The sequence below is a fragment of the Bos grunniens genome, chromosome X (genome assembly GCF_055505025.1).
Source record: "Bos grunniens cultivar Pamir isolate PY7600 chromosome X, Bosgru_T2T1.0, whole genome shotgun sequence".
Classification (NCBI taxonomy): Eukaryota; Metazoa; Chordata; class Mammalia; order Artiodactyla; family Bovidae; genus Bos; species Bos grunniens.
The window spans coordinates 20,024,176-20,052,086 of NC_141194.1; the positions used below are offsets into that span (position 1 = coordinate 20,024,176).

The 27,911-nt window shown below is 45.8% G+C and overlaps 1 protein-coding gene across 1 annotated transcript in view; it reads left to right on the forward strand.

Annotated features, from left to right (window-relative positions):
- The first annotated feature begins 8,568 nt into the window (after positions 1-8,568).
- The window catches only part of PTCHD1 (patched domain containing 1), a 60,952-nt gene continuing 41,609 nt past the window's right edge, over positions 8,569-27,911 (forward strand). Inside the window, exon 1 of the mRNA XM_086389331.1 lies at positions 8,569-9,980. Within this exon, the coding sequence (XP_086245457.1) occupies positions 9,630-9,980 (351 nt within the window). The 5' untranslated portion in view covers positions 8,569-9,629. The remainder of the gene's footprint in view (positions 9,981-27,911) is intronic.

Genomic DNA, 27,911 nt, shown 5'->3' on the forward strand with positions numbered 1-27,911 from the left:
TTTTTATGTATAGAAATCTGAAATCCAGTGATGAGACAGAGCTAGATGGAAGACCATATTTGCTGATGGCTAGGCCAGTAGCCAAACGACTTCAGTTTCTGCTGAAGGTGGACCACAGGAGGTAATGGCATTCACCTGAGGCTAAACCTTTCAACTTTATGGTAGAAAAGGCTTTTCACATCTAGAATAGTCCCCTTTACAATATTCAGAAGATGCCTGAAGGTGGAAACAAAGCAGCCCTAGAAATGCCAAGTCGTATGCTTTGTCTGAAAAAGGATTCTTTGATTTTTTTTCTTCTCTCATTTACACTCTCCTAGGAGCTGCCTCCTGATGTAACTTTTCTACAATTCTAATATTTGTGAATATGTAAATCAGATTTTACTATTAATTAATTCACCAGCATCATGCCATTCACCAGAAGGAAGTGATCAGCCATGGGGAACAGAATGCCTTGTAGCTCTGTATTTTTAAAAGTCAAAGCAAGAAGTACACAGTTTTAATAACAGAAGGGATGAAGTGCTTTGTTCTTAGGTTATGCTCTGGAGTCCAATTTTTAAAGGGATTAAGTATATAAACATCAAAGAAAGACTGCCCTGAAGCTAAGAACTGTATCAGGAAACCCCCTGCTTTCTTATGTCCCCTATGCTCATACATAAGACAATACATCTGGTGATTATAATGGTCTCTGTTCACTTTATACAGCAAAGCAAAGGAAGAGAATTAAAGAATCTTTCCCTTTGCAGTCTAATGACTAGTGGTGAACCACTAAAAAATGGAAGAATTTCAACAGGCATAAGGTCAGAGTCTTTTTGGTTGCTTTTTCTGCTATGTATTTTGGAAACCACTTGACAGTTTTCCGTTTTAATATTCGAGGGATTTTCCTTGGTAGAATCTAGACAAGGACTGCAGAAGTTTTGCCATCTGCAAAAAGAGTGGGTTGCAAACACTTTGGGTTCCATAACAATATTTTTGTTGGTCCACAGAACTCCTCTAAGGAGTACCAACATCAGAAATGAATACAAACACTGAAAAACTGATTAATGGATCAGCCATTGATATTGCCACTTTACAACACTATTAAATGAATGGCAAATACAGAAAGAGCATCAAATTATTTATAATATTCAGGGCACATTATATTATCTGATTACAACATTTCTGACTGACAGTATGATATCAAGTCAAGGTATTTTAGAAAAGGAATGAAGTGATTTTCTGCTTAAAAGAATGATTCAACAGAAAAACATGAATTTTTATATCAGATAGGCCTGAAAAGTGAAGTCGCTCAGTCATGTCTGACTCTTTGCGACCCCATGGACTGTAGCCTACCAGACTCCTCTCTCCATGGGATTCTCCAGGCAAGAGTACTGGGGTGGGGTGCCATTTCCTTCTCCAGGGGATCTTCCCAACCCAGGGATCGAACCCGGGTTTCCCACATTCCAGGCAGACACTTTAACCTCTGAGCCACCAGGGAAGCATTCAGACAGGGCTGGGTTCTATTTATACTTCCATTACAGTACAACACTGCACAAGAGAGTTAATCTCCTTAATCCTCAATTTGCTCTCTTTAAAATGGGTTTGACAATACTTAATAGCTCACAGAGTGATTTTTGCAAATTACATAGGCTAAGATAGGAGAAAGTGCCTAGGGTTAAACTGCACATAAAACACAGGAAAATATTCTTTTCCCAATTTTCTATCATTCCGGTGAGTTTTCAGAATAATCACTCCTAAACTTCAAAAGATTGTATTTTAGAATTAGTTCTAATGTTTTCCTTTAAATGTTGCCCCCGGTACAAACATATCACAAATGAATATATTATTAGGCACAATTTTAAATATGATCATATTGAATTTAGCTGTCTGTTTAAATTTATTTCCATTTTAATTAACCTGGTTTAGAAAAAGTTATCAATTTCCTGATTATGTTAGTTCAAAGAAACTCCTTAGCTCTATAATTTCCTTAAAACCAATATGGAACTGATAGAGGCTTGAAAAGGGAGGAGTAACTCGGTTTGAATGGATCTGTCCGTGGTGCTGAAAATGAATAAAGTACCTAAACTCTCATTTAGATACAGTGGAAGGAAAGCTAGTTTAACTTAAAGAAAAACCTGAGTTGCACTGAGATTTCAACAAAGTGGCATTACTCAGGAATTCCCAGAATGAGAAGCGGTCATCTTCTTTGACCAAGCTCAAAACTTTAGGACCATTCCAAGGGAAGAGAGAAAGGGACGTCTATCAGCCTAGCCCAGCAATCAAAAGCCTATCAAAAACTGACATAATATTTACATCTCATCAACATGTAGATATCTATAACACTAGATAACAAAGAAGCTCAAAACAGTAAGATGTTAACTCTGCTGCTGCTGCTGCTGCTGCTAAGTCGCTTCAGTCGTGTCCGACTCTGTTCAACCCCATAGACAGCAGCCCACCAGGCTCCCCCATCCCTGGGATTCTCCAGGCAAGAACACTGGAGTGGGTTGCCATTTCCTTCTCCAATGCATGAAAGTGAAAAGTGAAAGTGAAGTCGCTCAGTCGTGTCCGACTCTTAGCGACCCCATGGACTGCAGCCTACCAGGCTCCTCCATCCATGGGATTTTCCAGGCAAGAGTACTGGAGTGGGGTGCCATTGCCTTCTCCATGTTAACTCTAGGCTAAAAGTATTCTAAGACTGGAGACCAACTAGATATCATCTATGTATTTTTGGTTGTGACCTCTCCTCTAAACATTTCCCTTACTCTGGTTCCTATTTTAACACTCAGTATATTTATTCAACCCATTAGACTAAAAATTTCATAACAGCAGGGAATCCCTTGCTCAGTTTCTCCTAGCTGTTGACCACAGTAGAAACTTTCTCACTGAAATAATTCAAATAAAATTGTTCAATTGAGTTAAATTAATCAACATTGTTTTGGCAGTCAGAAAAAGCTTATTAGATATACAAGCTAGGATTTTAAGAGAACCATGAAGGACAGAAGAATTTTGAAAGATAGAGAAAAATGTTAAGGCCATGCTTTCAGCTTTTTAGGAGGAAAAAAAAAGCGAAGCAAAGATCTGGAACCTACTGACGACATAGTGAGCCCAGACACCCAAAGAGTGTCTTCCAAAATGTTTCTTCCTGAATCAGTGCATGAAATATCATTCATTTCCTTAGCCCTGAGTCCTATGTTTATTCAAAAAAATAATTTTGCATGACTTTTTTCTTTCATCATGATTGATCATTTTTCTAAAAGACTCATGATAGGAGAGACTACTGAGTTGGCAGGATATCCTGAAAGACTCAAATATTCAATCAGCACACTTTTGAGAGGGGATCATCTACACACAGCAATGTACCTCTTTATCTTAAGCAACCTATTAGGACATGCCACACACAGGTTTTCTCTTCAGCTGCAAGTTTAAACTCTCTTTAGAAGCCCCCTTTGTGTAAACTTTCTGTGAATACAGTGTTGCTTTACATAAAATTGTTTTTTGGTCAAAACAGGGCTGAGTGCCAGTAGATATTTTATACAGGCATCCTCACACATACACCCACAAAACAACAACAACAACAACAAAAAACCTGATGTTTGCCAGGGGACCTTCCCCACTCTGAAAAAAAAAGTTACACTTTTTCCTTCCCTGCATGTGTTCCCATTCTCCAGAAATCTTACCTGGATGGCATCTTTTAGGGTGGCAGAAGCACCCAACACTTAGAAATCTATCAGGGTTATTGAGATTAGGATAGCATAAAGTGATGATAAACACACTATGCTAAGAACCACCCTAAATTGCAGCCACCCAAATATCATTTGCATGACCCTGCTATGCACAATGATTTCATGGGTGACAGAGATCAGTTTAGGTTTAAGATATATATTAATACATGAAAATATTTTGTTGTTTCTCAGGCAGAAAATGGTGGTGTGATTATTGAAAGCTGCTGCTGCTGCTAAGTCACTTCACTCGTGTCCGACTCTGTGCGACCCCATAGATGGCAGCCCACCAGGCTCCCCCATCCCTGGGATTCTCCAGGCAAGAACACTGGAGTGGGTTGCCATTTCCTTCTCCAATGCATGAAAGTGAAAAGTGAAAGTGAAGTCGCTCGTCGTGTTCTACCCTCAGCGACCCCATGGACTGCAGCCTTCCAGGCTCCTCCGCCCATGGGATTTTCCAGGCAAGAGTACTGGAGTGGGGTGCCATTGCCTTCTCTGACTGAAAGCTAGTGCTTGACATACTTGTTTCTAACCTTTTCAAACCAAAAAAACTTTTGTTTTGGGTCCACATTCCCTCCACACCATGATCAATCCCTCTAGCATCTCTGAGCAATAGTGAGCCAAGAGACTGATTCCAGAATCTGTAACAGATGACAGAAATTCCCAACCTTGCCCTCCAAGCAGGAATTCTTCACTTATTTGAGCAAGGAATTTAGCTTCCCAGGTGGTTCATGGTAAAGAATCCACCTGCAAAGAAGGAGACTCGGGTTCGATCCCTGGGTCAAGAAGATTCCCTGAAGCAGGAAATGGCAACCCACTCCAGTATTCTTGCCTGGGAAATCCCATGGACAGAGAAGCCTGGCAGGCTACAGTCCATGGGGTCACAAAGAGTCAGACACAACTTAGCGACTAAACAACACGGTGTTTCCAGTAGTCATGTATGGATGTGAGAGTTGGACCATAAAGAAGGATGAGCACCGAAGAACTGATGCTTTCAAACTGTGATGTTGGAGAACACTCTTGAAAGTCACTTGGACTGCAAGGAGATCAAACCAGTCAATCCTAAAGGAAATAAATCCTGAATATTCATTGGAAGGACTGATGCTGAAGTTGAAGCTCCAATACCCTGGCTACCTGATGTGAAGAGCTGACTTATTAGAAAAGACTCTGATGCTGGGAAAGATTGAAGACAGGAGGAGAAGGGGATGACAGAGGACGAGATGGTTGGATGGCATCACTGACTCAATGGATATGAGTTTGAGCAAGCTCCAGGAGATGACGAAGGACAGGGAAGCCTGGCATGCTGCAGTCCATGGGGTTGCAAAGAGTCAAACACGACTGAGTGACCAAACAACAACAAACATTGCATATGCCTTGGCAAATCTCTCCTGCCAAAGACCACCAGGATCATGCCAGTAATTGCACAAGTTGGTTTCATTTTTCTTTGCAGCCATGGAGAACTTGCACCATGGAGAACTGAACGGCATCTCAAGAAGTAGTTGTTAGAAAGGACTTATTAGCAGATTTGAGCTCATGTTAAAGATTTGGGATAAAGTTTAAGGCAGTGGGGCTTGTTCTGGTTTCAGTGCTCTTGGGAAATTGCATAGTTTTATCACTGGGTATCTTACTGAATCTTTATCTGGAGGGACAGAAGACTAGAGCAAGGCTAAAGCTATAATGTGTTTTTCAACATGCCACAGTAGTCTCTCATATTAGCCAGGGTAGAAACATGTTTGATCATTTCTGTGGCTTGGATAAAGTTCCTGTTTTGTCCATGTTCAGACATGATTATGGAGTGTTTCTAACTTTGCCTAGATCTATCACAGTTACAAAATGACCTTATCTGCCATTAGTGTTTGCAGGAATTGATATTGCTCCACAGAACACCAAAGCTTAGCTGTGAGTATCAGGACAGGTCCTAGTAACCCCAAGTCCCAACAGATTATACCAGGCCAACTTGTGGATGGCAGGGACTGATTTTCTTTTTCCCACACGCACATATTCAGTCAGAAAAGACTAGAATGTAACAAATATCATTTACTGTTTGTGATACTCCAGCACAGTGTTAAGTGCCCTACATCTTTAATCTTCACAGTGACTCTATCGAGTAAGTACAACCAATATTCCCATTTTCCAGAAGTGAAAAGTGTGGCATAAAGAGGTTAAGTTATTACCCAACATAAGCAATAGAGCAAGAATTCAACTTAGCAGCTATAGACCAACAGCTTTAACCTCTCTACGTATTGTAGAGGTTATTGTCTATGTGTACAATAAATTCTGAGCAGAGATTACCTTTTAAAGATGATGGGAGTACAGGGATACAGGTGCCTTTTTCTCTTCTCTTTCTTGTCCTTATTTTCTATATTATCTACAATTAATATGTATTCATTTTCAATCAGAAAAAGGAATAATTTACGAATGTACTTATGGAAGCTCTGTACCCAAGCCAAGGTCACCGTCCTAATGCAAACCCAAGTCTTGGGTGCTGTCAAAGCTCCCCTGAATGTCTGAATCAAAAGAGAAGACATCAAATGGGGAGGAGGCAACGCCCTCTCTGCACACGCGCTTTCTCTCTCTCTCTTACTCCAACTCAATTACTCCAACTCAATTTAGATCATATTAACTGGATTTCCCGCATTAAAAAGTGGCAGGAAGACCCACTCTGGGGCCATTCCGTGTCTCTGAATTAAAGCCGGGAGAGTGGAAGTCCTCCAACATGCCCCATATACAGAAGAACAATTAGGAATTGAATTGGGAGGACTAGAACCAAATACCTTGGTCTCCAAGGAAAGACCCTTTCTTGGTGGGAGAACAACACTCCCACTCGTCAGGTGAGCTCTGCTGAGTTTGTCCCGCTCTAGGACGCAGCCCAGGCACTGAGAGCGGGACGCCAGCACTGCAGCCTGCGTGAGGGCTTACATGAAAGGGCTGAAAATTCTAGGGAGGGCAGTGAACCGAGGTTAGGCGGGAACCATTGGGAGGGACAAAGACTTCACAATGAAAAGAGCTCTGTGGAAATGTTAAAGGCTCCCGATCAGACCTGTCGGCTGCTTTCCCTTCTCTCACTGCGCTGGCGGCAGAGCACACGAAACATCTTTGTTTGCTCCCCGCGCAGAGACCGACTTTAGGCCTCCTGAGAGGTGCCCACCCACCAGCTGCCGCTGGCTCGGCCGCAAAGAACTGGGCTCGCAGTCATTCCCGCTGCCATCGCACCCCCACCCCCCACCCCACTCCCCCGGCCCTTTCCTTCTTTCCGTCTGCCCCGGCCGAGAGCCACGAGAGGCAGCCTCCCTGCCATTTAGCACCTCGGCTGCGCAGTGGTGGGTGGTTTCCCAAAACGTGTGCCCTCGCAGCCGCTCGCGCTCGAGTCGCCGCTTGCAGGGGCACAAGTCAATGAGGCTTTTCCCTCCGCGATCATCGTGAATCAGCAAAGCGCTGCAGAGCCGCGGCGTCTCCGCGGGCAGAAATTAAGATGATGGGGGAAGGGCACAAGTGGAGTGTTGCAGGGGAATTTCTAGCTCCTCCCGGGAATGGCAGTTCGGGGTTGAAGGGTGCGTGGCGGGGGGAGGGGGTGGCGATGTCAGCTGGAAGCTGCCAGAGGGAACCTTTGGAAATCGAGAGCGGTGAACCGGAGGGAGCCTTTGGAAACAGAGAGCGGTGTGGGGAAGAGTGAGGCTAAGCTGAGAAAGTGGACGGGAGTCTGGCTAGGCAGGAGGACCCCGGGAGCGCAGGCTGAGCTGAGCCGGTGCGCCCCCGGGGTAGGCAGCCCTGCCGCTGCAGGTGTTGCTGAGGGAATATAGATTGGAGGGTCTGGAGTGGGGGAAGGGAGGAGAGGAACCAAAAAAAGGAGGATTTCCCGGCCCACGACTTCCTGTTTCTAACGTGCAAGTTCCCAAGTTCAGTTGGAGAAGTGGAGGGCCGCTAGGCATTGGGAAATCTGCGATGGGAACGTTAGGGAAATACCTCCCTCAGTCGCGTTCTCCCATCCGTTCCCCTGTCCCTCTTTTCTTTCTCCTCTCTCTCTCTCTCCGGCTTCTTCCTCTTCCTCGTCCTTCTCTCCCTATCCCGTCTTCCTTCAGCTTTGATTAATATGCATGTCCATGCTCAATAGTGCGGGCCACACTCCAGGGACCGCGCCTCCTGTCACCGCCGCCTTTCGCTAGACCCTTGGCACCAAGAGGCCAAGCGGGAAAGACTGGAGGCGTGGGATGAGAAGACCGAGCGCTCAGAGCGCGAAGCCCGGGGACCCCTCTCCGCGCCCCGGTCCCCACCCCCCTAGCTGGACAGAGCGCCTCAGTGGCCCAGACACGCTCGGTCTGCGTGGCAATGGATGGATCCCGCGGCTTGGAGCGCGCAACAAACCGCGCTAAATTGTACCTGTGCGTGGCCGTTCCCGCCGCCGCCGCAGGTCTATCCCGGGCCCGAAGCCGGCGCCCGCCTTCTCGGGGAATTCTCTGGAGGGGGTGTGCGAGGGGAACCACCGTGGCCGCCTGCTAGCTCACGCCTGGCGCGCACAAGCACACGCCCAACTTTGCCGAGCTGTCGGCGGCCCCCCCCCCCGGGTTCCCCCGCGCCCCCTGCGGCTCAGCACTCTCGGAGACCAGAGCTCTCCATGTCTGAGATAAGGTGTCCCCCACTCCCACACTCTCGCATTTGAGGAGGAGAGGGCAGGGTGGAGGAGAGAAGGGAAGTAACGCTACTGACTCCCTGACCAGCTGTTCACAAACACTCTACGCCCGCAGGGGCGCCCGCTCCAGCCCCGCCAGTTCCCCCAGACCCGCCAGTGACGACAAAGAGAGGAGGAGGAGGCAGTGCGGAGAAGCGGGAGTCCGGTAGCACCAGAGCCCTGGCGACCGGCGGCTCCACGGACTGAACACCATTATCAGCCACTTTTATTACTGGGGTCGGGGTGGGGAGGTTGAGGGGCGCACAGCAGAACTGTCTAACCCACTCTGGAGAGACCCTCATGGAAAACGAGGAGACTCTCTACAGGCGCCTTCGGAGTGGACGTGTCCCAGACGCACAAGCGGACTCTGGTCCCGCGGAAGCTGCAGTGTTGGGGATATTTTAAATGGCTCTTACTTGAGAGGAGGCGTGATTTCCACGTTCGAGCGTCTTCGCTCCCCACCCCCTCTCCGCACCAGCCAGTGCGCGCCACCACCTGAGCCTGGCGAGAGCCGGGGCGCACGCAGTCTTCAGCCTCCTCCTTTCCGCCTCTGGGGGGGATTCGGCTCTGAGCCCGTCCGCCCGACGCCCCCCGGGACAACTCTTTACTTTTTGTTTGGAAAATCAGGGCCATTTCTTTATTCGTCTCTGGGTCTCCCCGGAGGAGGACAGGGGAGGGGAGGGCGCGCGCGGCGGGCCGGGCCAGGGGAGGGGAGTGCTGGGAGGGGAGGGGACTGGGTGTAGCCTGGAATTCTCCGTCCTCGTGTTCCTAGGCTGGCGCGCAGAGTCTCCCCGCGATAGCGCCGCCGCCGCTCCCCGCGCCACCCCGTCGTTGGCTTCGGGGGTCGGGTGAGTGGGGTCATGACGCGCCGCGGGGGCCGCCCCGGGCCCCTCCCGCGCTGAGCCGGGACGCTGCCCCGCCGCGCGGAGCCCCTCGGGCGGGGAGGCGGCGGGGGGTGGGGAGGGCGCACGGGGTAGGGCGGGGTGGGGGCGGCGCGGAGGCCGCCAAGCTGGGGGGCTCTCCGGGCGGGCGCGGCCGCGGGCAGGAGGGCGTGTCTCCGGCCCGAGGGGACCCTCCCGAGGCGCGGCGCGGGACTCCCCGATGGTGGTGCCGCGGCTCCGGGAGAGCACCGGGTCTCGCCTCCGCCGCCGCCGCCGCCGCCGCCGTCGCCGCCGCGGGCGCCACCACCGCCGCCGCCGCCGCCGCCGCCGCCCGAGCCCGCGCCGAGCGTGCGCCTCGCCCTCCTCCCGCGCCCGCTCTGCTCTAGGATGCTGCGGCAGGTTCTACACAGGGGCTTGAGGACGTGTTTCTCCCGGCTCGGCCACTTCATTGCCAGTCACCCTGTCTTCTTCGCCTCGGCGCCGGTGCTCATCTCCATCCTGCTCGGCGCCAGCTTCAGCCGCTACCAGGTCGAGGAGAGCGTGGAGCACCTGCTGGCGCCCCAGCACAGCCTCGCCAAGATCGAGCGCAACCTCGTCAACAGCCTCTTCCCAGTCAACCGCTCCAAGCACCGGCTGTACTCGGACCTGCAGACCCCTGGGCGCTACGGCCGGGTCATCGTCACCTCCTTCCAGAAAGCCAACATGCTGGACCAGCATCACACCGACCTGATCTTAAAGGTGAGAGGGGGGCGGGCGCGGGCAGCCTCTGCCGGCGCCGCTGCCGCGGTGGGGCTGGCTGTGCGCAGGGGTCCGGGCTGAGAGCGCCGCCTCTCCCATCCCAGGCGACTGCCGCAGGGGCTCTGCTGCACCTCGCGCCCCTCGAAGGCCGCCCGGAGCCTCCCAGCCTCCCGGACGGGTAGTGTCCGGGCCCGGCCCGGCCCTGGCCGCCGTCGCCGCCACCCCAGCAGTCGCTGCAACAGTTGGGGCGGCGGCGGCCACCGTGCTGTGATCGGTGCGCTTGTTTTGGATGCAGTGGTCCTGGGGGCGGGGAGGCTGTGGGGTAACTGGGCCAGAAGGAGCCCAACTAGAGAAGACATTCTAGAAAGTCCTGCTACTTGAAAACAAAATACTCTCTGGGAGGGGGGCGGGGGGCGGATTCAGAGAGCCTGCTCCCCTGTCCTCGTTTCTTCTTCCTTGCTCCAGTCGGGGAGTGGAGTGTCTTGGAAAAGGCTGCTCCGAGGGGCTGTGAGTGGGCCGAGGAATGTGAAGCGGGATGGTAAAGAAGAAGTGTGTTCCCAGAAAGCAGGGGCTGCCCTCTTCCCCTCTTCCCCGGGCGAGGTGGCCATCTGTTTTCCCGAGTGGGAAATGATGTTTGTAATTCGCAGTCGGTTCATATTTCACAGTAGCTCCCCTCCTTCAAGATGCAAAAAGTTCTCTGGGAAAGGGGGTAGGTGGTTCACTGGTTCACTTGTATGTGGGTGCGTTTGGGGGTGAGGGTGAGGGTCAGAGCAAAAGAGTAAGGACAGAAGCCAGGGCTGCGTGGCCATGACAAGAGCAGAGTAAGCCGAGCAGCTGCTTAAAGGGTGACACTGGAAGAAACAGGTTGTGCCACAGCCCTAGGTGAGAATTTGGTGTAAAAAGTGAGGTCAGTGGTGATAACTTTCAGGAAGTTCCCAAGAAAAGCAGAAGAGTGAGGACTAGAGATGGAAAAGTGAAGACCTTAGGAAAGAAAAGCCAAGATAGGTTAGAATGTTCCATCCCAGTCCTGGTGGGGATTCTGGGTCTTGTTTACTGAAGGTCCTCCTCTGGGGAGGGCACACAGGAACCAGTCCAGCTGGAGCCCTGGGGTGGAGGGGTGGAAGGTGCTGGTCTTGTGTGGGTCCAGATCTAGGATTGGAGGCTGGGTAGATTTCTAATCTACTTCTCCCACCAGGAGTCAGCCAGTGAGCCCAGGGAACTCTTTCCTTTCTTCTCTTTCCCTCTGCAGGTAACCCCCTAGAGACAAGCTCTTTTTCCTCTATAGTTTTCCACCGTCTTTTGTTGACATCAATCAGTAATTAGTAGTGAGGGGAATCTGAGTAGAGACTCAAGGGAATTAGGACCTTCCCACATTGGGTGGCTTGTGATATTTTTAACGACACACACATCATCACACACACTCATCACAGAACCTTAGTAACATCAATCCTGAGTTGTTTGCTTTTCTGATGATTACACTCCCAACATCAAAGTGTCCCCCCCCCCCCCGCCATGCTTCAGTTAATGTATTTTGACACACACATAAATACTGCTACAAATGCTTTTCCCAGAAAATATGTAATAATTTCACCATAGGCTTAAGGAAACTATACTTTAGCCAGTCCTGACAGTTAGAAAACTGCTCCATTTTTTGATATATGATCTATTTAAATGATGTTTCTCTTCGTTTTTATTTTTTGAGGTGATGGTTCCACTGGCTCTTTATTTCCCCTAACAATCCGTCACGCAACTGTGATGGGCAGTCACCAGTTACGTTCACTCTCAAGGTTAATGAGACATCAACAGGCACATTAGATCTCTTTTCAACTGGATTGTTTCTCTCGGATTTGATTTTGATCTGTTCAGGACAGAAAACCGTATTAGACGAGAAAGTTGGGAGTGGAGAGACAGGGAGGCTGGCTTTGCTTCATACCTAAAGGGCAACTTTAAAGGACTGCGGTCTTGTGAGTGAATTGTTTTAAGAAATGGGGTGTTTTTTCATGCTGTAGGTTTCTGGGGAAGATCAATCCAAGTAGACTAGTGGTGAGAACTCATTTCTAGCTGATGGCTCTCTGGTGAAAGTGAATTCACAGAGCTTATGAAAACCCAGACTCGGGCAACTGAGGGAATTGCCTTCAATTTTATATATCCATTGTTTTCTTCTTATATCCAACCTCTCTATGTGGTAGGTGTGGAGCCGGGGGCCAGAAAAATGGACCCTTGGTAGTCATGGTAATGTAAAGTGTAGGAACAAGCACTGACTTTCTTCCTCTCTTTTTCTATGAGAGACATGAAAGATTAGTCCTTTACAAAAGGTGTTAGGAGTGAGAGTCACCATTTTCTACCCTTTCTGGTGTTTCTCTGATACTTTGTTGCTGCCATCAAGGAGACCTGACACTTAACATTGTACACACCACCAGCTGGCCCCTGCCTGTTTTATCACACCACAGGGGAAGTAAAGTGGACAAAGCAGAACCAGGCTTTGAGGCTTTCCCAGGCCCCATGACAAAACTGAAGAAGTAGCTCCCAGGGTTATGTCACGTACTCCTCCTCAGGCTCTGGGCGTGTACCTATGCAATGAAGGCGAGCCTGCTTGGAATATTAGTCCAGCTACTTTCTGATCCAAAACAGACTGAGGAAGGGATGATGACAAACAGTGAACACCCGTTTGATGTTTTTTAAAATATTGGGCTGGCCCAAAAGTTCATCTGGGTTTTCAGCATGCTACTACAAGAAAACCCAAATGAACTTTTTGGCCAACCCAATATAATTGGGAGTATCACAGAAAAAAAAAATAATCCACATTTGCAAACTCAGCTCATCTGCCTTGGAGGAGCTTTCTCAAATTCGTGCAAGTGACATGACTGCCATACACTGACCACTGACCTCTGCAGTGTAGAATCTGATCACAAACTACAAGAAGAGGGATTCTCCCTAGCAATGGTTTCCTCTGAAGGCTACAAAGCAAAGATGTAATTTGGGGTGAAAGTAGGTGGGGCCTGATAATGCTGGTAAGAGGCCAGCCATTAATTTTTGAACCCTTTTAAATACATGTTGATCTTCAAAAGTCTTCATTTTTGCTAGAAGATTAAATTTAGCTCATTATTATATCTTAACAGAAAATCCAGGATGTTCATCTCAGAGAAAATTTCAGAGTAGTGCCTCACAGGCTTATATGGACATGCTTCTTTCTGATCACCTAAAGTGAAGTGTGAGCAAGACCTAGTTGATAACTGATCTGGCTGTGACTACGACAGTACTTGATTTCTTCCAGGATCATCTGTGTAAAGAACCAGTTCAGCTTACTCCTTCTAATAATGATATCACCTTTATAACAGCTTAGTTATAAACCTGTAATACATTTAAATACAGCAAACACCAAAGGGTAGGCAGGCAGAAAAAATGGTGTGGTTCCATTATACAGTTGAGAAAACTGCTCCTTAGAAATTAACTGACATACTATAGAAAAAATAAAAAACTAAGGACAGAACCAGGACTGTGACCCAGGGTTTTGACTCCCAGCCCACTGCTTTTCTCACTATCATATACTAAACTCCTTGAGTGATTTAAAATGTACATTTCTGGTATCCAAATATATTTGATCAAAATCTCATCCCCATCTAACAGCAACAGTAGAATCATAAGGACATTCTCTTGACTGACACTGCCCCGTGTCAATGGAAATCCACTAATACAAAGTCCACGTGCCCAAAGTAATACGTTTATCATTAGCAATATACAAAGAGAATATTTTAGGGGAAAAATCTCTGGATGATTGAACAGCGATTTCCTGTTTGAGTGCTGTCCACAGGCCAGGTCAGGGTGGATTGAACCCCAGTGCTCACTAACACAGTCCCCAGCACATGACAGACCTTCAGTAACTGTCTAAGGGATCTGCCCCCATCTGCTCAGATGTTTACGTGATGGGCAAAGAAAACGCCACCAGAACTACTCTGAAAGGTATTTTCAAAATGACATTTTTATGTTTACAACTTTATAGGCAGCTTCTAAGGCTTTTCTTCTTCCTAGATACCATCCTTCCTTTCTCTTTTTCCAAGATCACCTGTGTAGTCATATCAAAAACCATCTCAATTTTGAGATTGGGTAGGGGCATCTCCTTCACATCTTGTCCTCTTCTTCAGAAGAACCTCATAGGCTGTTTGACTCCAAACCAAGGGGAGGTCACGTACTCACTCTGCAGACATTCTTTCTGTTACCGGGGAATCTCATTTTGTTCAAATATCGAGTGTCTATGTTATGTAAACTTTTTATGTTTAAATATACTAAGGAGAAAAAAGTTGTGAAAGGAGATTAATAGAATTTAACTTGGAACTCTTTAACTCAAGCTCTCCATGAAGGGCAGCACAACTGCTAGCTCAGGGTCACAGAGACCTGGTAGCTGGATCAAGATCTCAGTTTTTCCAAATACTGTCTCAGCACTTTCAATCATTACAGGAAGCGCCATCATTTCTTTCTCTCCAGTCTAAGGATCGGCAAATGCCAGCCTTTTTTTGAGCTTAGGCATTTTTACATTTTTAAAAAATTGTAACAAAAACAAAGAATAATATGAGACAGAGATAGCCCATGTCTCTCAAAGCCTAAAATATTTACTTATAATATTTACATAAAGAAGTTCCTCTACTGTATTCCAAACCTTCTATACTGTATTCCAAATCTCCCTGACTGGAACAATTTCAGAAGTTAATGCTGTTAAATCATCTCTAAGGCAGTGGTTCTGAACCAGGGGGGACTGTGCCCTGCAGGGGACATTTAGCAATGGTTGGAGACATTTTAGCTCACATCTAGGGGTGACTTGCTCCTGGTGTTTAGTGGGTGGAGGTCATGGATGCTGTTAAACATCCTCTGAGTGCAGAATAGCCCCCCACCACTTCCCACAGCAAAGAATGATTTGGTCCCAAGTCCTGCCTGAAAGGGTTCATTTGTATATTTCTTTTGTTCTGTCAGGATTTTTTCATCTGCATTGATTATGTAAAATGAAAAAATGCCAAAGAGACGTTCACATCCAAAAATTTTATAGAAGTTTGACTGGGGACAAATAGTACAACCTCTGAGGACATGCTCGTATGGGTGGTGAGGCAAAGACCAGATTTGCCAGCGTTAACATTCCCCAAGAGACAGCTCTCTTGCCATCGTACAGCTCTGTCCTTTATGGTCCAAATTCCACTCCAGAGGAACCCAGGAAACTGAACACAGTCTAACTGCCTGAATGGTAAAGCTGGCCTTGAGACTGGTCAGAGTGTCTATTACTGGCAGGCCTGGCCCCCAGTCCTGGCCGTCACCCACTAGGCCCGGCTTCTCCTGATGGTACATAAGCTCCCACTGTGAGCAGTGACCTGCCGAGGAGGCAGAAGGCGGCACTTTATTGCCTGGCCTAGCTGCTTTGCTTTGCTGAACATTAAGTGACAAAGGAAGGGCTTGTATCCAGAGGACAGAGATGGAAGACCCTTGGGTTTGGAAGGCACCTTAAAGGTCATCTCCATTGACACTGGAATGTGCTCTTAGAATCTCGGGGTGCTTTGTCTGGTGACAGGTACTATGATGCTTTGGGTAGCCCAAGTCCCTTCAATGAGTGACCCAAGTGGCAGGTACTCTTAGAGAAGACTGAGGCCAGGCCTGAAAGAGTGGTGTGTGTGTGTGTCGGCTGCACCAGGAGCAAAGTAAGGGGAGGGTGAGATCTCGTTTCATTCTCTTTGCATTTCATAGAAGGTGCATCCGAAAAATCCAAGTTCAGTGTCATTCTAGGGTTGTCTGATTTCTAAGCACATGTCATGTGTGTGAATAGCATCCTCCAGTGCCCACGCTGTTTGTCTCATTTAGATTTGAGGTGCCATCTTTTACTCTCCTGTGTAGATAAGCACTGGGGCCAAACTTTGGGTAAACTGCTAATTTAAACTGGAATTTAAATATAAAGCTGTCATGTGAGAGGAAGCCCACCTTTTTAATGGCTCAGAGTATCTTGACAGATGCCACATTAGAGTTAGAGAAGGAGGCTTTTTTTTTTTTTTTTTAACGAACACAAAGACTGAACCTCTCAGGATTCACCAGACTTACAACCCTACTATAGCAGCTGAGCATTTAGCCGGTGACTTCCTGTGATAATAACTAAGAGAAGGAGAAGAAAGCTAACAGAAGTTATTTGCTTCCTGCCTGAGAGGTTGCAGCATCCCTGGCACACGAGCTCGGGGATCTAATCAGCTGTGACTCTGTGGTATACGCCATCTGGTACCTGACTTTGGGGCTCAGTGTGAGCCCCAAGTGATACCTGAGATAGGCTTGAAGCAGACCTTTGAAGTCACCTGCTTGCTAGCACATCACAGCAAGCAGGCCTGTCTGCAGCCCTGCCTGTGCTGCCGCCACATGCCCGGAAGGCCACAGAACTTCCGAGGAATCCTGCCAGACTGATTTAATGACCAGCAGGGGAGGTGAGTAATCTCTAACCTTTAAAAGACAAAAAAAAAAAAAAAGAAATCAACACCAGTTGTTATTTCATATGGGAAGCCCTGAATAATATGTCATACCTTCGACTCCAGAAGTCATATTTTGAACAAAAGAAGGCAGTGAGGGAACAGGGAAGCTATTTTTATCTTCGTGCTCTCTAAGAAGTCCTCCTGAGAATATTGTTTTGGGTATTTTGAATGAGCCTCTTTGTTAGGTCTTCTACTTTAGGTTTACCCTGTGGGCTTCAGATATGGTCAAGGTGAGGACTGGAGTGCTGCCTTGGGATGTGATATCCCAAAACATTGGCAAAGAAGTGAGGACATGAAGTAGAGAGTAGCGGGAAGCCAGTCCAAGGGAGTGTTCTCAAACAAGCATCCACTGTGAGCACCTGGTGCCCAGCCTCACTGGGGAACTCTGGGAGATGCTGGATAACTTCTGTACAACTTATCCCAGCTATGGGTAAAGGACCCGGCTGTTCACCACTGCCCACACCCCCCCCATCCCCAGCCACGTCTCCAGCCACCATTAGTTGATCTGGGACATGAAATAGTCTCTAGCGATCCCAGATGCCACATGTGTCCCTGTAATCAGAATTGTTTTTGTGGTTGCTCTTTTATGAAAGTGAAAAGAAAGTGAAAGTGAAGTCGCTCAGTCATGTCTGACTCTTTGTGACCCTGTGGGCTGTAGCCCACCAGGCTCCTCTGTCCATGGGATTCTCCAGGCAAGAATACTGGAGTGGGTTGCCATTTCCTTCCCCAGGGGATCTTCCTGACCCAGGGGTCGAACCCAGATCTCCCACATTGCAGGCAGACGCTTTAACCAAGGCACAGGCAAAGAGCTGCGGGCGTTCCCGGTGAGTGGCCTTGACCTGTAGAGGTGAGTGAGAGGAGAGAATGTGGGTGGGACTCCGAGAGCATCTCCACCCATCTAGAGACAGACAGCCAGGAGTGTAGGGCCTGCATTGCTAAGGGGTGTTCCTCGCTTCTGGGCAAGAATCATCTAGCATAGCTGTTCACTTATTCCTGAATTTTGATAGGTAACTGCCGTTTTCAGTTTTGCCACTGGATGGTGGTAAAGAGGATTCCAGGCTGGACCTGGACACTACCTGGATGTGTGGTTTTATAAGGCAGGCCCCCACACTTGAGTGGCCGGTGTCCAGCCCCTCTTTCCCTCCCACAGTCCCCTTCTTCACACATGTACCTACCTTGTTCTCTCCCCTAGAAATGCATTCACTCCTTATCATGAGGTCAGACTTACATGCCTACTTTATGAGGCCTTCCCAAATTCAGGGCTCCCTCCCTCCCTTAAATCCATCTGTCTTTCAGTTATATCCACATTCTTTAATGCTTAATTAGATAGTATTATATAATTTGTTTCCCTGATAACTCAGTTGGTAAAGAATCTGTCTGCAATGCAGGAGACCCTGGTTCAATTCCTAGGTCAAGAAGATCCCCTGGAGAAGGGACAGGCTACCCATTCCAGTATTCTTGGGCTTCCCTTGTGGCTCACCTGGTAAAGAATCTGCCTGCAGTGTGGGAGACCTGGGTTCGATCCCTGGGTTGGGAAGATCCCCTAGACAAGGGAAAGGCTACCCACTCCAGTATTCTGGCCTGGAGAATTCCATGGACTGTATAGTCCATGGGGTCACAAAGAGCCAGACATGACTGAGTGACTTTCACTTTCTTTCATATAATTTGCTGTAATGTCATGTGATACTTTCTCTTAAGCAACATCATAAAGCTCTTCAAGGGTAGCACCATGTCTTATACACCCAAATCTCTCCTAGAAACCAGTATAACATGGAGTGTGCAGCAGGTGCTTAATAAATTGTTGCTGCTTGACGGCTCAAAGGATATAGAATGTGATATGCCTTCCCTATTCATTTATTTTGCTCAAATATAATTTTGCCAGATAGCATGGCCATGTGATTTTTTCAGATCTGTCTTTTATTTCTCATCCTTGATAAATTTTGGTTTCAAACTTGATGATAAGCAATAAGCATACATTCTGCCTCAGGATCTGCTGACACTTACTTTATATGAGGAGAAACTCATATAAAGAAAAACCAAGCCCAAACCCTGAACACCTCTTTTGCTTCAAGTAGTTTGGCAAGGTGTAAACTTGACCTTGGTCTCCAGGGGTCCATTCCCATTGGGGAGAGCAGAGCACTCTGCAGTTCCCAACAAACACCCTCAAAGTCAGCTGTCCACTACACACATCCTTACTTGCATAAAGTGAAGTCTCAAAAACCACTGGCCAAACCCATACTGAAATGTAAACATGAAACACATTTTTTTTTAAATCAAGGACAAGTGGTTTTCACAGCTATTAGCATCAGAGTTCAAGAGATCACTGTTGTGATGTCATTCAGCCTTTCATTTTTCAAGAGGGAGCCCAGGGTAAGAGAAAGACTTGTTCTTAGAGATAAACTTAAAAAATGATGCTGGTACAAAATCAGTGTATCTCTGGTGAGTTTAACAGACACACTTGTTGTTCAGTTGCTAAGGCACGTCTGACTCTGCGACACCATGGACTGCAGCACACCAGGCTTCCCTGTCCTTCACTATCTCCCGGAGTTTGCTCACATTCACATCCATTGAGTCAGTGATACTATCCAACCATCTCACTAGAACTGTTCATTTCTCAGCATTCGAGATTCCTTTGCCCATTCTTCCATGGGCTCCACAAATTTGTTAAATACCATGGCTTTGTCAGTTTCTTATAACTGTCTCAATAAAAAATGCATCTCTACTAAACAGCTAGCATAAATGCTCAAAAATTTTTTTCAGATGCTCAGTACCTTAACTTTTGGGTTCTGCATTGTTGTCTCCTGTTTTTATTCTAGTTGTGGTACAGCATGTAGGCAAGTAGTCATATTGAGTAAAGACTGGCTGCTCTTAGATGCTTTATGCCCACACAGCACCTGGGCATCTCGTGAAAATACAGATTCTGATTCAGCCTGGGGTAGGAGCTGCAGTTCAGCATTTCTGACAAGCTCTCTGATGATGCTGCTGGTCAGTGGAGCACAACATTGAGGAGCAGGGCTCAGATCTGGCTGTTGTGAACAGAGCACTGGAGCTGGAAAGCCAAGCTCAAATCCCATTTCTCCTAAAGATTGTGACTTTGCAGAAGTAGCCTAACATCCGTGAGAAGCAGGTTCCTATCTGCAGTGAGTGTAACAGCATCCTGCACACCCGCTCAAGGTGAAGGGTGCGGCGCAATAACGTATGTGAAGGCACTGCATAACCATTTCCTTCTGTAAGTGTGTTACCATCATTTGTATTTACTTTGAAAATGGCTGTTATTTCTGCATATATGCCAGCTCTTTCAGAGCCATTATTGCCTGTTGAGTAAATTCACATAGGCATTTTTTTCCTTTGATCCAAGAGGCAATAATGGGTGCTCAATCTACATTCTCAATACTCACACTGGCAATTTGTTGGTCTTTAACGACTCCATCTGAGTCATTACACATGATTGGATTCATCGTATGCTGAGCATACAGCTCCTAAGTTCGCTGGTGGGCAGAGCCTGTCAGTGGAGATGGGCAGATTGCATCTCAGCTCATTGAGGTGGTTTCTCAGGGCTCAGAACCTCTTCTTCACGCTTGCCAGGGCTTTGCACAAAAAGGAAGCATTCACTTCCTGTCCAGAAGTACCTTTGGAATGAAAACCTCTGGGAGGCTGAGGGGTCCTGTGTCAAGGTTCTCTTCACTATTTTTCACAGGCCGCATGCTAGAAAGGGATTGTCCCGAAACATAGGTGAGAGAGTCAGTAACTCTCCCCTCTCACTTAATTTACATGACTACAGTGCTTCCCTGGGATCTTGCTCACATAAGTAGATCTGCAAGCACTTCAAAGGGAGGAGTGTGTCAGAATGGCCAGAGACCAGGAGAACCAGGCAAAGTGATAATTCTGAAGCCCTTTGAAACTGTGAAATGGAAAATTTTGCTGACTACGGGTTTTAGCCCATTTAGGTCAGTGCATTTCCCCATCTTCCCTTTTCTACAATTTCTTTTCAAAGGGTTAGGAAAGAAATCTACAATTATTTAGGATCAAAATCGAATCCACCAAAGAAAACGTCTCAGCCTTCCTGATTCTCTACACCTAAACTCTTCACATGAAACTAACCTCAGGTTAAGAGAAGATGAGCAATTCTTCTCAAATTTGAATATGCTTTCAAATTTCCTGGGAATTTTATTAATGTTCATATTCTGATTCAATAGGTCTGAGACAATAGGCCTGAGCTCCTGCATTTTGAACACACTCCCAGCTCTGCTGCTGCTGCTGGTCTGAGAGCCATGCTGACTAGATCAGTGAATTGGTGGACCTGAAGAAGAGCCTTTGTGTATCCTGACTAACTAGTACCATTTAACTGCCTCCATACTCTGAAGCAGTGGTTCCTCACCTTGAGTGGACATCCCATGGAGGGCTTGTCCAAACAGATTTCAGATCTCACCCCAGAGTTTCCAATTCTTTGGGTCTGGAGTGGGGCCTGAGAACATGCATTTCAAACAGGTTCACAAGGTGATGCTGTACCTGCTGGTCCAAGGACCACAGTTTGAGAACCACTGATATAAAGCATCCTAGTAATTAGCTGCCAGGACTAAACCTAAAAATGCCATTTCTCTCTCAGTTGAAACCTGGACAACATATACAGCAGGGTGAAAGAGTTATTTGTTCAGCCGTTAATTCTGGGTGATGTTGTCATAGCTAGTATGCAAAGGATACTGTTTAAGCCTGAACCTTGAAGCTGGCAGTTTAACGCATGCGTATTGAACAGAGGGACCTGTCCCTGCTGTCTGTCTCCAGGAGCTGGAGTTTAGGAGAAAGGGGCTGAGTAGAAGAAAAGATGCTCAGAGATGAGGGAGAGAGAGAGCCCCCACTTCACACATATACAGTGTGGATGGTGTTGCTACCATCACTGTATGATTCCCAAAGCTTCCTTCCTTCCAGAAGCTTCCCACACAGGGCCACCTGCCATTTGCTGTTGCAGAAACATAATTTACATCAGACCAGAAGGCAGAGCAGGTACAAATAGGAGCTACATGCTGTGTTTCTGAGACAAGGGCCCAGCTCTGTGGTTGCCAGAGGTGAAGGGTCCATGGGGAGGGCCCTGGAAGCTACTGTTCAGTTTCGACTACTGACTGATGTCAGGTGCAGTTAGAGGTGAAGTCGAGCTGGAGCGAAGGTTAGTGAGTACTGATTTTGGAACGGTGGAATCAGCATTGTTTCAGAGCCCTGAAGTTCTGTGTTTGATGCTATGAACCATCAAAGTGTCCATGATAAAGTCATTTATCCTCCCTGGGGTCTTAATTTCCTCACCCATAAAACTGGATCGGCAATATCATCATCATGGTGTTGGAAGAGAGAAGGAGACACAATGTGTGTAAACAAATTGTAAAGTGCAGCATGCCTAAAGCCACACAAATCTCCCGGCAGCTGCACTGAATGCACACGTGTTTGTCTGGGGCAAGAATACAAGCTCCTGGGGATTCCTAGGGGAGACGACTAACCACCTTAGTCACTCAGCTGACACATTCCACATTACCATCTCCTTTTATAAAAAGTGCCTTTACCATCAGTGACTGCCTTTTACTAACCAGAAGCTTTGTTGACATGGCCTCATGCTCCCAGATGATGAAATATTACATTAGTCTGTGTTGTTACTTTGAATTACCCAAGGAGAATTTTAAAATAGCATATCTGATCATCCATCATCTACACTTCTAAAGCCTTAGACCTACACTGTCCAATTCAGAAGCCACTAGCGATGTGGTGCTATCTGATTTAAATTTAAATTAGCTAAGATGAGAAATTCATTTCCTCACTTGCACTAGCCACTTTTCAAATGCTCAATAGCCCCATGTTTCTGTAATAGAGAGAACAGGTAACATTTTCATCACCAGAGAAGTTCTACTCAACAGTGCTGCTTTTCACCAATGAAAAACTGATACATCACATAATCTAACAAACAAGCAGAGGAGTCCAGCAGACTTCGAAAGAATCATTAAAAAATAACTACCCCAGACTGCCCCCATGAAATAGAGAAACAGACAAGTAAGGCATGGCTCCTTGTGTTGGATGGCCTTGAAATAACATTTCAGTTAGTAGCAGAGTAAGCTGAAGCTTTCAGTTTCAACATGTAAAGAGCTTGGAAGTTGTCATCCCCATCCTTACAAAAGGAAAACTCTAGACAAACTGAAAATAAATGATTTTTCTTGAGCACACCGGAGAACTGAGGTCATGGGGCAAACTGACATCCCAAAATCTGCAGAGGCAGTCACGTCCATAGATACAAAGAAACGATCTGCTTACCTGGAACAGATGTCACTGGTAGAAACACTTAATTGGTAATTTTGACCAAGTGCACGAACCTTAGGGTGGAGTAACAGGAGAGTGGGTTACAGTCTCTGAGGGATGAGGGAGCTTATACTTTCTTAAGCTTCCCCTCCAGAAACCCCACCAGATACCCAAGGAAAAGATCTGGCAAGAAGTGGAAGAGAAGTCATCCTCCTGAAATTCACCCGTCTTCTCCATAACGAAGGGCTACACTCTAGGGAAGAGGACTTTGTCAGAGCACAATTCTAAAACTTTATCCTAAGTTTCTCCTTCCCACAGAAGCCCCTATAGCTTTTCTGTCTCAGATAAGTTGAAGATGGGGAGTTCACAGGTGTCAGGAATTTAAGGAAATAGATGCTGCAGCCAGGAAAAGGAGTAGAAGGCAAGGGAAGAAAACTATACCACTGGAGAAATATCTGTGAAGGCCATAGCCCCAGGGCAAGGCCCACTTAAAGACCAAGATTTCTTCAAAAGATTACAAAGCATTTCCCTTCCCAACACCCTACCACCACAGCAACAGGACTCCAGTATAATAACAGTGAGTTACAGGTGAAGAGCTGCAAGACACAGATTCTCTCTGAGAAGGAGTACTTAGGGAAGACAGAGTTAAGAAAAGAGACAAAAAGAATAACAATAGAGAAATTTGAAGCTCCTGGCACTTAGAGCCACAAGAAACATTAAATACATCCAACCTCATAGATTAGCATAAGTCTTTACTATAAAACTCCATATAACTCTATTTACCTCAGTTCCCACAGACTGATACAACATGTCCAGCTTTGGGAAAAAATTACAAGACATGCAAAAGAGAAAAAAATATAGTCTGAAGAGACGAAGCATCAGAACTATACTCAGATATAATACAGATGTTAGCATTATCAGACAAGAAATTTAACTACAATATATCATGAACTTTAATGGAAAAAGGAGACAGCATCAAGAACAGATAGATGCTGTAAGCAGAGAGATGGAAACTCTCCAGATGAATCAAAAGGAAATGCTAGAAATCAAAAGTGTAACAAAAATGAAGAATGGCTTTGATTGGCTATCATCAGTACACTCAATACAGCCCAAAAAAGAATCATTCTATTTTCATCATATATTAAAACCAGAGAAGGCAAAAAAGTAAAGGGGAAAAAATAATGAACAAATACAACAAATAGAGAATAGTTACAACTATGGTAGATATTAATCCAACCATATCAATAATTATTTTAAACATGAATGGTATAAATATACCAATTAAAAGGCAGTGATTATCAGAGTGGATCAAGAGAAAACAAGACCCAATTCAGTGTTGTCTACAAGGAACCTACTTTAAATATAAAGACTCAGGTTAAAAATGAAGGGATAGAGAAATTTGTATGTATCTTGCTAACACTAATCAAAAGAAAGCTAGAGTAGCTGTATTAATTTCAGGTACAGCTGACTTCAGAACAAGGAAAATTATCAGGAATAAAGAGGGGCATTACATAATGATAAAGAGGTTAATTCTCCAAGAAGACATTAACAATTCTAAACACATATACACTTAAAAAACAGTATTAAAGTACATGAGGGAAGAACTAAAAGGAGAAACAGACAAACCCACTGTTATAGCTAGAGACTTCAACATTCCTCTGTTAGTAATTGACAGAGCAAGCAGGCAGAAAATCAGTAAGGATATGGATGACTGTGACAGAAGTAAGGGCCAGGATGTCTAATACTCTGGGGAGAGTCATGACCCAAATTTTATAAGGATAGTTCTTACAGAAGTATAGGGGTTAAGTTGGAGAGGCAAGATGTTAGAGAGGGGGCGATCTGCTCCTCCACCCATGAGAGTTAATGTAAGTTTGTAAGTAAGAGGCTTTGAGTAGAATAACTGCAGAAGGAGAAAAATGGGGCGAGATTAGACCATCATTTTCCAAAATGTGTTTAGTAAAATCTTCTGTGATACTGCAAAAAAAAATTGGGTTCTGTGACCAAATAACTCTGGGAGACAATGCATGTAGTAGCCTATATCAGATGGCCATATTGAATGCATATTAGCATATCAAAAGCTTTTAAAAGTTCCTTTGTAAAGAAATCTATTTAACTCTACCCAGTTCAGCATTTCTGAAATTTGTTTTGATCATGGATACTTTTTGCATTTTTGGTGACCCTTATTAATATCCCAAGGAACTAATGTGCTTCTGAATATAGACTGAAAATACCATCCCAAAAATAGGGAGATGGAATCAATAGGATTTGACATTCACTGGATCTGTGTATTGTTGTTCAGTTGCTAAGTTGTGTCCAGCTCTTTGCACCCCATGGACTGTAGCATGCCAGGCTTCCCTGTCCTTCACTATCTCCTGGAGTCTGCTCAAACTCATGTCCATTGAGTTAATGATGCCATCCAACCATCTCATCCTCTGTTACCCCCTTCTCCTCCTGCCCTCAATCTTTCCCAGCATCAGGGTGTATAAAAAAGGGAAAAGGATAATGTCGGCTTAGAAGTTTCATAACTGGCTAAGGAGAAAGAGGAGAAGGATGTTAACCATAACAGGAAACAGATGAAAAAATTTGCAGGAAAAGATTCAGCTGTTGTATATATGCCAGTTGAAATATTGCCGTAATATGTACTTGCAAATCTTTAGAAGGCAGATGGAAATTCAGATTAGGAGTTTGGAAGAGAGGGGAAGTATTGATGTGAACTAAGGATTGGTCAGCATAAAGATGACAAGCCAAACTGTGAGATGGAACTCACTGCCCAAGAAGAGTTTATGAAGGTGACAAGATCAGAAGTGCTAGAGATAGAATCTTGAGTAATATTAAATTTACAAAGTATATCTTCAGTTAGGTAGATACTGGAAAGCCAGGTTGAGAGGTAGGAGGAAAGGATACAGTTGTACCATGGAACTCATCATAGGAGAGAGGGAGGGTTTTGGTCAAACCACACATATTGAGCACCTTTGTCTGCCAGATACACAGTCAAGGATATAGCAGTGAGGAAACCAAGCCCATGCCTTAATGGGGCCTACTGGATTCACATGAAAACCTCAAAATGCTTAACCATCTTAAGTATGTTGAAAATACTATTTAGACTCTGCATGATTGACTTCACTGTGTATATCTGCTGAGAGTTTAGGAAAATGAGGACTGAAAAGTTGTCATTGGATTTACCTGCTTTGAAGTCATCGTGGACTTTGGTAGAGTGCTGGGACAGAGTCCAGAATGGAGTGGTTTGAGAAGTGAGTGGGAGGTGAGGAAATGAAGTTAGCGAGCATGAATCACTCTTTCAAGTGCAGTAAGAGACAGCAAGTGTAAAGAGCTTCTTAAAGGAGAGCTATGGCAAGAGTTGGAAGGGGAGTGGGGTCAATGAGGCTTTTTTAATATGGGAAAAGACATAAGCACATTTCAAAGCTCACGGGAAAGAACTAGTAGAAAAAGCTTGAGGACACAGGAGAAGAAGAGATGAGCAATACTAGGAAGAAGGAAAGGAAAGCCAGAACCCAATGTAAGCAACTGCTCTTAGAGGGAGGGTCATGGCCTTGATTTTCACATGAGAGGAGGAGAGAAACGGATGGATGTGGGTATTTTTAGAGACAGTGGCAGCCAGTTGTGGATAATTTCCATTTGATGGCTTGGGATTTTCTCTGCAAGATACTCAAGGTCAGCAGCTGAAAGTCTTGTCAAATGCTGAAGAAAGTGAGCCTCTGCCATGATAACTATGGGCTTGGAGGCCAGTCGACAAGGGAATGCAGAGACCAAGTGGTAAACTGGAGGCAGTCTGTCTGGAATTTGGGTATGAAAGTAAAGGGACTATCTCTTCCTCCCTTTTTCTTGAGATGGGCAAAAAGTATTGGGTTGGTGAAAAAGTTTGTTCAGGTTTTTCTGTAACATCTCATGGAAAAACTCACACGAAATTTTTGGGCAGGCCAATATAAAGAAGAAATTAAAGTGCAAGTGAGAGGCAAGTTGAAAGAGCGCACACTGTTGGTGGTATTAGTCGCTTAGCCATGTCAGACTCTGTGACCCCATGGACTGTAGCCCGCCAGGCTCCTCAGTCCATGGGATTTCCCAAGCAACAATACTGGACTGGGTAGCCATTCCCTTCTCCAGGGGATCTTCCTGACCCAGGGATGGAACCTGCATCTCCTGCATTGCAGGCAGCTTCTTTACTGTTTGAGCCGCCAGGTAGGTTAGAATTCACACTGAGTACATTTAAATTTCAGAAGAATATGAATCATATAAAAGCAAAGATTTCTTAACTCCAAGAGTTGTCTGGCATTTGAATGGCTCATCAGAGGAGATTGAAATGACCCTGAATGGTTCAAACAGAGATTGGGATGGTGTGATCTCCAAGGGTGATATGGCCTTAGAATTCCATCACATATCTCAGTGGTTTTCAGCACTGACTACATGGTAGAATCCTGGAGGAATTCACACATACCATGCCTAGGTCTCACACCCAGGGACTCTCATTCCACTGGTCTGAGAACAGGGTGGCCTACTCGAAACGTGGTCTACATACTGACAGCAACAGCAGCAGCATCTGGGACTTTGTTAGGTCTGCCAACGCCACCAAGGTTCCACCCAACCTACAAGACCTGAATCTGTGTTGTTACAAGACCCCAGCTGAGTTGTGTACATATTAAACTCTGAGAAACGCTGGATTGAAGCATGGTATAGAGCAGGGCCAGTCATGGGTCCTTTTTAAATTCCCCTAGGAATTTCTAATGTCCAACCAGACTTGAGCACCACTGCTACATACAAAATGAGATTCTTTTGCCACTGTCTTAATTAAGCTCACATGATAAAATGGCATAGTATTATACACACATACACACACACACACACACACACACACACAGAGTATATGTAAAAACTGGTGAAATCCAAACATCTGTAGTTAACAGGCTTGTACCAAATCTGTTTCATGCCTTTTATCGTATACTCTGGTTATGTAAGATGTTTTCATTAGGGGGAAGCTGAGTGATGAATACATAGGAACTCTGAACTGTAACTACAACTTCTTGTGAGTCTTAAATGACTTTAATATAAAAAGTTAAAGAGAAAGCATTTTAAGCTAAGAGAAAGCCTGCCTAGGATAAGAAGCAGCTGTTCTCCATTATCATCTAAGAAATAAACAGGCTCCATCATTCACTCG